The following is a 16,193-nucleotide window of genomic DNA, read 5'->3' as shown; positions in this document are numbered from 1 at the left end:
GATTTTTTTCTACCGTGCGCTCTGAATTTTGGGCGGCACCACCGTCCCTTGTCAATCAGGCCAGTATCAATGATCTTAAACGTCGGATGCGATAGATAGATTCTCACGCCTCACTTCAAGCATATTTTTCTGAGGACTTCTATCATTGTTTTCCGGACGAAACATATTCTTTGTATCACGTCGATCTCTTGTTGCGTCAAAGGCGTGCCACTTTCATCGAATCCCTTGTCTTGGCAAATGGCAATATCATGACTGATTCGCTCAACATTTTTCAAGAATTTACTCGGTACTATACCGAGTTTGCGAGCACGCAGACTATGGATTACACTTCAGCACCTGAATTTTTATCAGCCATCTCTCACAAGCTGTCAGAGAGTGAAGGTCTTGATTTGATGCGTCCAATTACAGAGGGAGAGATCGCTTCTGTTCTCAGGGGTGCCAAAGGCCGCAATTCATCAGGGGTCGATGGTTTGATTTTTTTTCCTTTTATAGGCATTATTGGCCTTTTCTCCGAGTGACTCTTGCTTTGCTCTTTAACTCGTGGCTCTCGGGTGAAACATTTTATCATAATACGGCTACAGTGGTGCTTCTCCCGAAATCGCCTACTGCACATGAGGTTTCCGATTAACGGCCTATTTCCTTATTACCAGTAGACCTGAAATTATTTACGCAGGTTCTAACAGCTAGAGTTCGTCCTATTATTCAACGCTTAATTAGTCAGTTCCAGACGGCGCTACGCAAGACACATATCACTCAATACACTCCTCGTTCTCTCCGGGATCATTTTGCATATTTTCACTTTCGTCAGGTTGCTGCAGGAGCCCTCGCAGTTGATGTGGCTAAAGCTTATGATAGCGTAGATCATAAATTTCTCCGCTTAAAGCTTGAAGCCTGGTGCTTTCCTACAGCTTTCTGCCAGGTAATATTGAATATGTATGCTACGGCGAATTTCCGTTTTCAAATTAATGGCCATTTGTCCTCACTCATTTCGTTCAAGCGTGGTTTACGTCAAGGGTGTTGTTTCAGCATTATATTTTTTGCTTTAGTTTTAGACCCGCTTCTTTATTGTTTGGCTACCTTATCCCCTTCGAGACCCTCACTTTTCCACAGCCAAAATATTTTCGGTTTCGCTGATGATTTAACCATTACTGGAGTGGATTCTGCGTAACTTCAGGGCGTATTTCCTGTTCTGCAGCGCTATTCTCGTTGCGCTGGTGTTCACTATAATGACAGGAAAACTCATGTGTTACAATTTAACGATTTTCAGTTACCTGCTAACACTCCTGGTTCCCCAAATTTACCGCATGTCTCTTCCTTAACTATCTTAGGCATACCGTTTACGTCCCAATGTACTCCCCACTATGAGATTTGGGCACCCCTATTAACACAAGTACGCTGTTTGTTTTATTCCCAGCGTTCTAGTCGAATTCATTTACTACACCGTATACACTTTATCAATATTTATGTTGCACCCAAGCTGTGGTACAGGGCGCGAGTTTTTCCCTTACCGGAGATATACGCCAAATGATTTGAAACTCTGCACCTTTGGCATATCTGGCGCAGATTTTATTTCCGTCTTCCGCGTACTGCACTTTATCTGCCACGTTCTATGGGAGGGTTAGGCTTGGTCAACATTCACTTAAAATGCCTAACTTTGTTCATGTCACCCTCGTACTCCGCGCTCTCTTCAGATGGTTCTTTCACTAAACACGTATTATGAATATCGGATTATGAATATCGTATGAATCCCCCCTCATTCACTTCCCATCCCAGTGTCCGGCGTATGTCCGGATTTTCATCCGCTATTGGACGAATTCCGGGGTGATTCTCAACCCACGGACTTACAATGCATATTCGTTATATTGTGCTCTTGCCATGTTAACTTATCCTCAGACGAAGCTGACCGTCGTACAGCTTTTTCCACACGTCGGTTAGCAGCAAGTGTGGGTGAATCTCGCGAACTCCGTAATACCTTCGTACATGCAAGTCATTTGGTTTCAGGTTGTATAGCAGCTTATCCCTGCACGCGCGCGATTGTTCGAGATTCAACGCGTTCCTGATGCGTTGTGTGATAAGTGCAACCAAGAGGACAGTCTGGCTCATCGCTATACTCAATGTGTTGGAGCCAATCCAATCTGGCACGCTTTTCAGGAAATGGTGGGACGTATCACTCGTCGTCCACACTCTCAGTTTACGGTGGAGCATATGTTATTCCCTGATTTTCGTTATCCCCCACTAAAAATCGGGCCGTGGTCTTTTTTGCAGCCAGTACTCTCGCCTATTTCCAGCGCTGTTTGCCCTTGTTGCATTCGTGCACCTATTTTGATTTTTTCAGACACACACGTCGTAAGCTTGATCCTCCAGAACGCGATCGACGGTATTTCAGCCGGTTTTTCGAAGTTGTTTTGCAATAAACTTCGATCTCTTTCTCTTCTTTTTTTAAAGTTATTGTTCTTATTAAGTATTTTATTTTTATTATTGTTCTTAATTTAAGTTTCTTATGTTTGTTAAGCTGAGTGCTCACTTTCACTTTCTTTAAATAATCTTCTGTTGTACCAAGAATCGTTGAGTACAAGTTCTGTATTTGAGGTTTAGTAACATTAAAAACTGATAGTGTAGCGGTAACGTAATGGAGTTACGATTAATACGCAGCCCAGCATAGCTTCCAATCCTGTTCTTGCCAAAGTTGTATTTTTCACAAAGTGATAGTGAACAATCGATTTCTCATATTAGACGTGCAATGCTTAAGAATGTGGAAGAAAACACATTTATCATGATAGAGACTATTTACGAATGTTGGTTGGGAAAGGGCAAGGGATTTACCAGGACATTCGAAACACTTCATTGATCTGCAGTAAACACTTTTCGTGTTGTCGTTCTCAGAAAGAAATATTACATCATTTGCTGGACAAAGTTTGGGTAAAGCAATCGGTGGTGTAGAAGTAAAGTATCAGACTTCCAAGCGGAAAATCTGGGTTCATTTGCCCGTCACGTAGTATAACTTTTTCGCATAAAATAATGGATGCAAACAGAGATTTATCTTCTGTTGGAGAAATTACAAAGCATCACTGGCGAGAATTTGAATAAACAGTGTGTGCGTTCTTCATCATACACTGTAATCATAAGTATGTTTCATATTTACAGTATATTCGTCTCTCTCTCTTTTTTTCTTGATGTTTCCCTATCCTGTCGTTGCATCTTTCACTTCTCACCCCTCTCAAACACACACGCACTTCATGTGCCTCTGCATGTTCCAAAGTTAAAACGGTGCAAGTGACCGATAGACCTGGTATGGAAAATGTAATAAACTGGCAACTTCAGGGTCGAGTTTTTGTGCTCTGGGGATAACATCTCCAGTCCTGCTCATCTCTGAAAGAAATACTATTTAAACGCAAAGGAATAAGCAAGATATATTTTTTATCATCTGAGTTACCGAGTCTCAGTCGAATTACCGGGTCACTACTGCTTTGAATCCTCGACCAAGTGGTGGCCCGTAAGCTAACCCACATCATTCGACTGACATTATGATCCGTTTGAGCTCTAGCGTGTTCATTCTATCTGTGCAAATTACAACGTTATATCCGCAAGAGACGAAAGTGATCCTGGATGTTCGGGATAGATAAATCTTCGGAAAAGACTAGAATATGGCAACCTCATTGGTTATTTGAAAACAAAATTTTATTTATACTAGTTCGACAGAAATTTTTTCCCATCCTATAATTCAATGTGATTTATTCATGTTAAAATTGAAACATGCAAGGTCTGCTACATCTATAAGGAACATCCAGTTTTGCATTTGAACCTTTGTAACTTTAAATTATGATACGGTTTGGACTTTTAATGTAGGATATTTCTGATAAAAATTTACCAGTAAAATAGCACTCATTCCATTTTATCTTTCTTTCTTTCTTCCTTTTTCTTTTCGTTTTTTTTCTTTTTTGTTCCCTTTGCATTAGTAGTCTTGAGTGGATGATATTATCTACGCTACCTACTGGGTTTATTAGAATGTGGTTTGCGTCAGTACGTCCAATGAAAACTACCGAATTTACAACCGAACCAGTGGAAACAAAGCATGTGTGTTAAACTTTTGACATTATCTTAGATGTGTCTGTGTTTTACAGTTCTACTGGAAATTGAGTATGATATCCTTTTTGAAAATGATTTAATAGATGTTTCAAGCATTCTCTGTATATTCGAATAGTCCTGAAAAAATATAAAAACAAACGTTATTTCTATATTACTGTTGGATTTCTGGTAACGGTACTTTATAATGTTAGTTTGTTTTCTTAATAAGTTTAAGATTCCACATTTTTATCTGTTCTTCCTTTTTTTCTCTCGCCTTCTCTCTCTCTCTCTGTCTCATTTCTGAACCTCTGTATAATATACATCCATCGGTTTCAATTTTTCATTGTATGTGTTTTAGTTTCTCCCTAAATCAACTTATGAATCTTGTTTCATCTCGGTTTTGTCATTTCATTTTATCGATACCTATACATATGTAGTTTGAAATTAAAATTGCGTTCATGTTGCTAGCTTATTTTAGTATAAGAGAGAAGAAAGGAGGAGGGAGATGGGGTCTCTTTACCAGACACGATTATGAGATAAGAAGGTGTATATTGGGTGGCATAGCTACACGGTGTTAGCTGTCGCAATTTTTTTGATGCGGAGTGTACATTTGCACAATATATTTCGATTATAAACTTTTTCAGCTTGACCATTTAGAAATACACGCATTGGGAAAATATACTATGACTATTAACCGTTTTGCGGTCTTAAATATCACCATGAAATAATACTTTGTCTGGCGTTGAATAATGTGTTTAGGCGCAATTACTGGATATGCAGGATTTGCATAAGAGAATTTTACGATGTGGTAGTAATTTAAGAAGCCGGTTGTGGGTTACCTATAATAGATTGATGATCAATAAGAGGTCTTCTCGTCAGTCCCGCACAAAGTCACTGAAATAAAAAATCTGATTGGTTATTACAATTAGTGAGAAGAAAAGATAATCTACTGGATCATCTGCTTCCAAGCCGTTCAAACCTAATATTTATGTGTAGATTGTGCGTTCTGATTGCGACGTAGTTCTTTCTAGATCCATGAAAACAGAAAGTGGGTTGCATAGAAAAATCTTAATATTGAAAGATGATGAAATGGTTTGTACACAAAAATAAAGTTCAAAATTATTCGGAAATATTTCAGGGTGTAGCCATCAATAGCACCTACAAAACAACTGCAAATATGGCTTTTTATTTTAGTAAAAGTCCTTAAAATTTTCTATAAAACATTATCTAAGAGTCATGGATTTGTTTTAATAGAACTCACGAAAGATGAGTATCCCTTACGGCCCGGATATTGTGAGCAATCCTAATTTATAAGCTTATTTCAATACTGCCAGTAAAGAACATGCGTTCAAGTAAAATATCACAAACAAAGGATTATAAATACGAACTGTATTATATTCAACTTGATTGTGATTGAAAATGTCATAATTTCTACACTGATGATTTGGCCGCTAAGTTAGTAGGTGCTAAATTATTTAAAAAAATGACAATTGCAGTCGATATTGAAGTCTTTTTAGGAATTTTTTAAAACATATTTTTTTATTCAATTCTCTTCTATGACATTACTACAACAAATTTTGGTATGTGGATTTGCAATACGTTTTCAGCATAACATAATGTTAAGCAGTATTGCCAACATTAACAGTTTTAGAATATAATTCTCTCTTTCTCTCTCTCTCTCTCCTGTAATAGCTATTTCTTTTATTAGCGGGAATATAAACCACATAATCACATCTGCTGACATTATAACACCGCAATTGCATAATTTGATTAAATAAAATGTTTATTGTTAAGAGAGAGAAGAAATTTTTATCTTCCCTGTGTGATAGTGAAAATGTTTTGGAGCACGTACCACATTACTAATTCATTCAGAACATGAACATCTACCACTGAATTTTAATGTTCTAAAATTGATCTGAAAATACAATTTTTTTCTTTTTCCTCCAATAGGATTCTTTCGGCGTAAAAGCAGCAGAAGTTGCGGAAAAGGAAAGGGAAACATTTGCTCGATGCTGAGGTTTCGGGATTTTTTCTTTCATTTTCTCTTTTCTTCGTTACAAGAAGTATTTTGTTGGCACGCATGTCACACCACCTTCCGAAAAAGCAAATTCATGTAGTTGCAATTGTAAAGTTTAAGAAACTCAGTAAGAAGAGGGCGAAGGGAGGCTGCTCAAGACGCCCGACGATGAAGAAAATGGAGATGAGAGACGCGAGTTTCGCATCTTAAATTGCCATGAGGCGTCCCTCGCCAGCAGTTGCTATTCGAAAAATGTTACGCTTGGTAAATTATGAGATATTAAAATGACATTCTATTCTTTAATTATAATAGTGACGGCCTTGGAAGTAAGCATTACAAACAACCTATATGACATTACCTATTGAGACCGTCAACTAAATTGAACTTTTCTTTGACATTTATATGGAAAATTGTTAGTTTCTAAGTGCATTATCTCTTTAAGGTATTTCCGAATTAAATTTAACCCGCTATCTTATTCAAGATTCTGGAGCTTTTGATGATAGATAGATCTCCTTAAGCCTGAGCTGTCAAGTAAAGGGTCCAAGTGGATGAATCGAGTTGTGGGATGAGATATAGTGCGTCTGATAGAGGATGTAAACATATGCATATGTGCAAAGTTATAGCGGCTGAGCACCACAAGAAACGGAGAAGGAGGGGGTCAAAGTTGGTGGGGAAGGGCTATGCTATGTTATTGAAATACACCAAATAAACTGTTGAATCCTAAAAATAGTGAAAGATAGACAATGCAAATGGTAGTAGTTTCGAATATTGGCAAAAGAAGAATGAGTAGAGTAGATCACGAACCTCCGCCGCCATCTTGAAATCCGCCATTTTGAAATATGTAATATTTTTTTGAAATGGAAAGGTAGTAATGTGATATATCAATTAGGGCCAATGTGTTCTCAAAATGTAAATTATGAACATTATTGATCATTATCTGCAGTTATTTTGAAGATTTAAGATCATCTTTATAGTTATTTACGAAAATCTAGGACACTGATACTAATGTGTTGAAACTTTGGATTTTCAGGAAAACACATGTACGTTAAACATATCTACAAGCCAAGGAAACTAACAGTGGAACTTGATATCCAAGTTGTGTATTATTACATTATTATTTATGATATTTACTTTGAATTTGTTTCATATAGTGCTGAAGAGAACTGTTCCGGTCTGGAAGAACTGCTTTCACTTTTTGTTGTTGTTTTGTTTTGTTTCTTGCGGTTTTTGTCGAAAACAGTGTGGAGTTTATATAGTTACATTCTGTTAAATGGCATACTCACTAATATAAACCATAACATAATAATAACATCTGATAGATTGGAATGAAATTATTACATACTGTACGTAAACCACTATTTTTTTTTTACTACTTGCTATATTTTTTACTCAACTTTCTTTGTCCACCTTCGTAAGGAATAGCAACTTGAGATGAGTGTAGCACGTGCTATCTAAATGAAAAGTTGACTAATGCAGTCGAATATAGCAATGAAGTTGTAGCGGAAAATAAGTTATCGGTTGAGGTTGCTTTCTCGAGTGTCTATCGTGTCGCATTATGTTTGATCGGTTTGTATGATATATGAATCCTTCGATTATTGTGACAATGTTGGCACAGGACAGGATAATTGTTTCCTCCTCCGATGGATCATCATTGCCAGTTTCGAACCAACATTGTCACAATAACGCAGGATTCATATTTCAAACAAACCGTTCAAACATAATGCAACATGATAGACACTCGAGAAAGCAACCTCAACCGATAACTTATTTTCCGCTACAACTTCATTGCTGTATTCGACTGCATTAGTCATCTTTTCATTAAGATATCACGTGCTACACTCATCCCAAGTTGCTATTCCTTACGAAGGTGTACAAAGAAAGTTGAATAAAAAATATAGCAAGTAGTAAAAAATATAGTGGTTTACGTACAGTATGTAATAATTGCATTCCAATCTATCAGATGTTATTATTATGTTATGGTTTATATTAGTAAGTATGACATTTAACAGAATGTAGCTATATAAACTCCACACTGTTTTTGACTAAAAGTGCAAGAAACAAAACAAAACAACAACAAAAAGTGAAAGCAGTTCTTCCAGACCGGAACAGTTCTCTAGGAACTATATGAAGGAATTCAAAGTAAGTATCATAAATAATGATGTAATAATACACACCTTGGATATCAAATTTCACTGTTAATTTCCTTGGCTTGTAGATATGTTTAACGTACATATGTTTTCGTGAAAAAAACAAATTTTCAACATACTAGTATCAGTGTTCTAGATTTTCCTAAATAACTATAAAGATGATCTTAAATCTTCAAAATTACTGCAGATAACGATCAATAATGTTCATAATTAACATTTTGAGAAAACGTTGGCCCTAATTGATATATCACATTACTACCTTTCCATTTCAAAAAATATTACATATTTCAAAATGGCGGATTTCAAGATGGCGGCGGAGGTTCGTGATCTACTCTACCCAACCTTATTTTGCCAGTATTCGAAACTACTACCATTTGCATTGTCTATCTTTCACTATTTTTAGGATTCAACAGTTTATTTGGTGTATTTCAATAACATAGCATAGCCCTTCCCTACCAACTTTGACCCCCCTCTCCCTCCGTTTCTTGTGGTGCTCAGCCGCTATAACTTTGCACATATACATACGTTTACATCCTCTATCAGACGCACTATGTCTCATCCCGCAACACAATTCATCCATTTGGACCCTTTCCTTATGAGAACAAGTAAGATGTTTTGGTTGGAAACAGTCATCAACAACAGGAGCATCGGGTTCCTGGTAATAGTTTCTTAGGGAAATTACCGTACTACATGAGGTAAAGTAGAACGACAGTCTGCAAAGAACTGAGCATTTTATAATAATAATGTAAACTATGCAATATATCTTATTAAAGTAGCAGCTCAGTTATGTGTTTCTAACGTGACGACACTGGCAAGTATATTAAGTGTGTCGCGAAGGGCAATGACCAACATAATAACACCATACGAAAGTGAGGGGAAAATCATGTCAGCGAAGAAGGACATAGTTGGACGATAACCCTCAGTGATACGTCTTGCCGAGAACTAAAGTGAATTGTGATGCACAACAGCGGTACAAATGACGAAGGAACTCAACAACACCGCACAATCTGTGTAAGAAATCGAGTTTGCAGCAAGTTACACGACATGGATATACTGGGTCGAATTACATAGATGAAATTGCTGGTCTCTCTCAGAACTGAGTAATACACTTAACGTAGAATGATGTGATAATCCATTTGGTATAATTTACGCCTCTATGACTTCATTTCACCGTGTATTATTTTTTGCGAAGGTAATTCAACGCTATCCCATATTAATCTGTTAAGTTGCAGTCTTTCAGGGTTTCCATTAAACTCATCACCATTATATATATATATATATATATATATATATATATATATATATATATATATATATAGATAGATAGATAGATAGATAGATAGATAGATAGATAGATAGATATTACTAAAAATCCACTATACACTACCAACGCATACAATGTTGCCAGAAATAAGAAATAAATTGTTCGTTCTAATGGCATATATGCAAAACGGAAACGAATGGGATTTTAAGTATTATGATCTTATTCGACACATTGAGCGCAATATACGTCTCTATGAACTCGAAGAAATATAACATTTAAAATGCGAACGTTTTCATTCTGGTCTCTACAATATCTATTTTATATACTAGCGTTATTATTTGAGTGTAAAATAGTCCACAGGACGTCCGAGAAGTCCCTCTAAGTTAGATCATCACAGAGAGCATTGATCTTTAAAGCAGTCATACATTTTTGAAAGTAGAATATTTGTTCAGCTGCTCTGATTCCTAGCGATTGTTTTTTGTGACCGTCTTTCTACATCCACTTGGTAACCTATCTTTGACACATCCAGAAGCATATTAACTTTCCTTCCAATCAAGCTGATTTTTTTTTTTTTTTTTTTTTTTGTGCAAGTTATTCCTTGTCAAAGCCTGTGTTACTGCAGTGCACCCACATACATGTCACTAACTGTTCCTCAATTATGTAACTTCAATCACTTACATACGCCATGCCCTCACAAATAAAATACTCCACATGGCCTTGGGGGCAAGATTAACTGTGTCCATAAAAGGAGTGTTACCAATACTGCAACTAAAATTACATTAAAATCGATATATGTGATACTCAGACCTAGGGTACGGGGACTTCTCGGATACTCATTAGTTTACTGTGTTAATATATGTTTCTGAAAGGTGGATCACCTTACGTTCATTAACTTAGAAAAAAAAAGTAATGACCATATTGGTAGGGAATCTGGGTATAGAACAAGACATGTGCTCATTACTGCTGCTTCTTACATAATCAATAGCATAACTATACAATTGTGGCTAAAAAGTACTTATTTATTCTTCATTACTCTTCCCAGAAAGACGTTTCGTGTTACACTAACGAATTATGAACATTGATGATGGGATTTTTAAGAAAAATAAATAAAATGATGAAAATGATTATTATCAAAGATTCAGAATGATGAAACTTCACTTACATCTAAAGGAACGTCCGCCGCTCTTTTTAATTCTCCTCTGATGATCATATTCACGTCAGTAGACTTTACATTACCCGAAAATATATATAGATCAGGTGATATTTCTTCCAATCCAGAAGTAAAATTTATGTTTCTGAAATAAATTAAAATGTATTAAATTACATAAAATATTAAGCAAGGCATTCAAAGCGGTACACACACAGTATACTATAAGCTTTCCAAAATTTAATGACATATCTAAGAAAAATATATAAACTGCGTAAATAATTCTTTGACACGGAAGCAATTATTACAACTCAGTTGAATGTCTTTACACTGATTATTGAAAATATACGTTCTGTCAGGATGGTTTGATAAGTAAATTGGCTTGATATTACACAAACAATTTGGGTTTCCTAACGTTACTCTTAATTGCACTTGCTCCCACGATTCTCCATCTTCGCGATTCATTCATGGAAATGAGATTCTTTGAGGCTTTCACAATACTCGTTTATTTAACGTAAGACCCCTCATTTGAAATAAATATTATTTCTAAGAGTTCCGGGAATATATGGTAATACGAGGAATATATATCTTGTTAGTAGGCTGGATGCAGAAGAAGTTTAGGTCTCAGCTTGGTCAATTTTGCTCACAAAGGAACATCTTATGTTGATAGTAGCGTTGCCCAATCAAACAATGCGCAATCTATAGAGGAGTGAAGAAAAGTGAAAAATCCAAAATTTTTACGGGCCGACACCCAGAAACACAGGAGATACAGATGAAAGAATGATCTAGACTCGTGTGAAATAGCAATGCAAAAGACACACTAACACAGAAAGAACTTGAAAATGATTAAAGTAATCAAAATAGCATTTTCACAACAGTATAGTAAGTAAATATTGTACTCACAGACATGCTCAATAACATTATATGTAATATAGTGTTGCCAACTGAGCACAAAACGAAGTTTTGTTAATGGAACACAAATTATAACATCTAGAAAATTTAATTATGAGTTGAGCCGTACCTGTGAAATCGTGATCTACAGTGTTGCCAAAGTTTTAAAATGAAATGAAATGAAATCTTTGAGTGTTACGTCCCTGGATTATGCCGGTTAGGCTAAAGGAGACGGCGATGATGAGTAATGAATGAAATGGTGGAAGAAGAAAGTGGGAGGAAACAGAAGAACCCCGAGAAAACCCACGCAAACGATGTTTGTCCACCACAAGTTCACTTGGCGGGGGCTGGGAACGAATCCGGGACCCCAAGCACCAGAGGTGAACGCTCTACCACTGAGCCAGCGCGGCCCTACCAACGTTTGAAGATATGCCTATATGAGTTCCTACTCTATATGAATCTAGGATGTGGAGGAGTACATACAGTGAGACAATATTACGTTCATCAGAAAAGTGAGTCTGCTAATCAATTGTCAATCCAAGCACATGCATCATTTCAGTTTTGTGTGTTGTGTTTGATACTGTTCTGATTTTCAACTTGGGAAAAACTGTTTCGTCACTGTGCTTCGTGCCTTATTTTCCTACTTCAGTGATAATATTTTTGGTTTGGTTCTCATATTTTGACTTTAATTAGTTCGAATCGTGTACTGTATATACTCTTCTACATCCAAGATCTATATAGGAATTCATATAAGCCTGCCCTCAAACGTTGGAAACATTGTACATCACGAATTTACAGGTATGGTTCTAATCATAATTAGATTTGATACGTGTTATAATTTGTGTTCCGTGCCATTTATCAAAACTTCATTTTGTGCTCAATTGGCAACACTGCATTACACACAATGTTATTGAGTATGTCTGTGGGTACAATGTTTAGTTACTCTACTGTTGTGCAAATGCCATCGTGATTACTTTAATCATTTTCAAGTTCTGTCTGTGTCCGTGTGTCTTTTGCATTGCTATTTTTACATGCTTCTAGATCCTTCTCTAGTCTGTATCTCCTATGTTTCTGGGTGTCGGAACGTAAAACTTAGGATTTACCACTTTTCTTAACTCCTCTATCGATTGCACATTGTTTGATTGGGCAACTATCAATATAAGAAGTTCCCTTGTCAGTGACACAACATTCTCTCTGTTCTACAGTGAATATACGCAACACTAATATTTTGCAGTTTTCTCTTTTTAATACCAAATGAAGTAAACCCGCTTACTTGCGGTGTTTGTGCTCTCTCATAACTAGCGCAATTTCATTCATCTGTTGGCTGCAACCTATCATGGAATTTATCTATGGTTTTGCATTAAGCTGATTTCCTGACTCCAGAATGCAGTGAATGCTTAATAATTGTTCTTTCATACTTACATCCATTTACTCAAATTCTACTAATTTCATAGAAATGGCATGAGTCATCAAGGTAGATAAACTCATGTAGTTAATTTCTCTCAATTCTTTCGATTTTAGAAAAAAAAATGAATGAAAGCAGACCACGAATTTAAATTCTATCCATGATTCACTGCGTATGCAGATCATACGTATGCAGATAATTAGTGGAATATATTATTATAAAAATTAAGTTACTTATCTAACGGACCTTGTAAAACTTAAATTATACAAAACTAAACCTATATATATATATATATATATATATATATATATATATATATATATATATATATATATATATATATATACAGGGTGGTCGTGCATGAATGTCGGAAAATTCGGGAGATTAATCTACATGTAAAAACAAGGAAAAAATGTCATATGAACATTGGGTGAATGCGGCTTCGTTTGGACGCTAGAGGCGTCTGAAATGTCACCTTCTGAGGCGGCAATTTGCAATATCTCAAGAACGGAGAGAAATGCGAATGTCGGGTCAAAACATATCAAAGGAAACCCCATCCGAAGAATCCAATTATGCATAAGTAATGGCGAAACAGTGGCGGCGCTAGAGTTGGGCACAAAGAAAGTGAATGAAACATGGAGAAAAGTGAACAATTTACACTGAAAAATTGTAGGAGGGGATGTTACTTGGAATATGCAACAACAAATGTTAATCAACAAAGGCAACAACGGCTAGTCTGTAGGGACATTATGGGAGGCGGATTGTAGGAATACAGTATCTTTGTAATGGTGAGAAATAGGAATGTCGGGTCAAAAGATATCAAAGGAAATCCCATCCGAAGAATCCAATTATGTATAAGTGATGGCGAAACAGTGGCGGCGCATGGGAGCTGCAAAGAAACTGTTAAACACTCTTAGAGATGAAACGTGCAGAACGTAAAAAGCACATATGGAAGATGAGACCCAGTGTACTGTAAAAACATGAACGAAAACTAGAGGGACCACCCACCGCAACCCACTCTGACCCATGATCCAACACCCATCTTGCCTCACTCTGACCCACCATGACGCACTTTGACCCACCATCCACTATGAACCACTGACCGTCCAAAACACATCGTCATCAACTCTGACACATGATGCACGTCCTCTTTCTACCGACTAAAGACTTTATACTTGTAATAAAACCAGTTGTCAAAGTCTAACTAATCGCAGTTTCAATATCTACGGTCAATCCTTCAAGCACCGGTCTGTTACGGTAATGATGGATCTGACCTTTACGATATAAAATGGTAAAGTGTTTGTTATGGGCAAAATTACGATGAATTTCAATTAAATTATCCTGGTCTAATTATTTCCTTGTTGAATTAACGATACTTTTCAGTGGAAAAACGAATGGAATTTGAAAGTCCCAAATAAAGGTAAGTAGATCAACATACAGAAGCTTACATAAGTTTTATGTCTATTTTTATCACAACCGTATGGGTTGATTGTCCTGTGTTCTAAGCGCTCCATACGATAAACAAGCTTTTAGCAATTATTATAAAGCGAATGGTAAGCACATATGGATATATGATGCGAAGCACTGTATATTTTGTTGAGCTTAGTTGAGTTGATTTTGAATTTAACGTCTCTTTCAGCAGCGAGGCTATATGAAAGAAGGACGTACCCCATGTCGTAAACGTCGCCAACACCTAGTGGCCCACTTGCTGGTAAACGTCGATCGTCAATATAGAGACGAGTCGTAGGATTGCCGCTAATGTCCAACTCCCGGCAGGGTTTCGTCGATTCGAAACAGATATCTCGCGTCGGGGGTTGAAGCTACAACCGCGTCAAAGCGAGGACTTCGTCTTGCTCCGCGATCCTTCAATTCGTCGCGGAGAATCGCGAACAATCTTGAATATAATAATTATATGAATTTTGATGGCAACTATCATCGATCATTGGAAAGTGAATATGATAGAAATATTAAATAAAGTAAACAAACACGCGTCACTTTCTTATAAAATTACGTGGCAAACGCATTTTACCTTATCCCAAACAGTAACCGTCTCTTATATATGGTTAAAAGAGCACTCTGATTGACCAAAGTAAAAAGATCTCAACGATTTTCCCTTTAATAGCAACATCTCTTTCATTGCCTCCGTGGCGAAGTCGGAAGAACAACCGCCCAGTAATCATAAAGTTGGTAAGGTACCTCCGGTACTTTTTTGAACATTTTTAGTGTTTTTAGCCTAACTTTAATGTGAACAAATCATCCATATAGGCGATTTAACATATTTTGGGGGAGTAATTTTGTGGTTCATTGGCGTTTTGTCGCGTCACAAGATGCTGTCTAAAATACATTGAGTAGAGAGGGCCGTGGGACGGAGTGAGTCATAGTGAGTGGTGAGTCAGGGTGGGTGGTGCGTCGCAGTGGGTCACGGTGGATGATGGTTCGCTGTGGTGCACATGCTGTTGACCCACTGACCCACTCCAACTCTGGATTTGACACCACATAGAAAAAGGAAGACCGAAAATTGCATGTTCACAATATTTTGTTGTTTTACTTCAGTAAAAGTTCGTAAAACGCGTAAAAATAGGAACAAGGTACTGAGGAAGGTTCGTTAAATTAATAAACTTAAAAAAAATAATCCAGTGCCCTGAAACACCAGATTCTGATCAATATAAGTATGTGTCCAATGTCGTGCCGTGAAAAATCAGGGCCCGAGGAGAGAGCATACGGCACCGCCTCCGTAGATATGAGTTTTCAATTTAAAGTTGCCTTCTTTGGACTATTCTTTCTTCATAATATTTTACTGTTTTATCATGGCTGAAATCAGAAAACTTCAGCATTATTACACCTTAATCCTAAAAGTGTGTAATTACTGAATTCACTGAAGCTCCATTTTTCCCTTCTACCAGAACTGTGATATCTTAGAGTAGTGGCTTAAGCGTTAGTTTGTTAATGTTGGGGACGCGAGTTCGGTTTCGGCTGTGGCAATTCAGGAAATTTTTATAATATAGAAAACTGATACTTCTGAGTATACTAGCATGAAAAATAGTCAATTTCTCTTGGTCTAAGAGTTGAGACAACTTCCTTTACATGTGAAATGCCAACAACACAAAATTACGTCATCCGTATCAACCTTCGTAACTTTCTGCCAAGTAATGTGTTTGTACAATAATTGATGAAGACATAAGGGCTAAACACGTCTTTACGGCTGTAGAATGGGCCAAAAATGAGTTCCAAGCAATTATTCCCAGCAGTGCACACAT

General features: G+C 36.9%; 1 protein-coding gene across 2 annotated transcripts in view; it reads right to left on the bottom strand.

Moving 5' to 3' along the window:
- The window catches only part of Apoltp (Apolipoprotein lipid transfer particle), a 6,186,292-nt gene that overhangs the window by 2,133,720 nt on the left and 4,036,379 nt on the right, over nt 1-16,193 (bottom strand). For both annotated transcript variants that reach the window (XM_081762641.1, XM_081762640.1), the window contains exon 39: nt 10,656-10,788. In XM_081762641.1, the coding sequence (XP_081618767.1) occupies nt 10,656-10,788 (133 nt within the window). The remainder of the gene's footprint in view (nt 1-10,655; nt 10,789-16,193) is intronic.

This window comes from Thermobia domestica, chromosome 6 (genome assembly GCF_964235325.1).
Source record: "Thermobia domestica chromosome 6, izTheDome1.hap1.1, whole genome shotgun sequence".
In the NCBI taxonomy this organism is placed as follows: domain Eukaryota; kingdom Metazoa; phylum Arthropoda; class Insecta; order Zygentoma; family Lepismatidae; genus Thermobia; species Thermobia domestica.
Note: the sequence above shows the minus strand (reverse complement) of the source record. Positions and strands in the feature narration are given on the sequence as shown.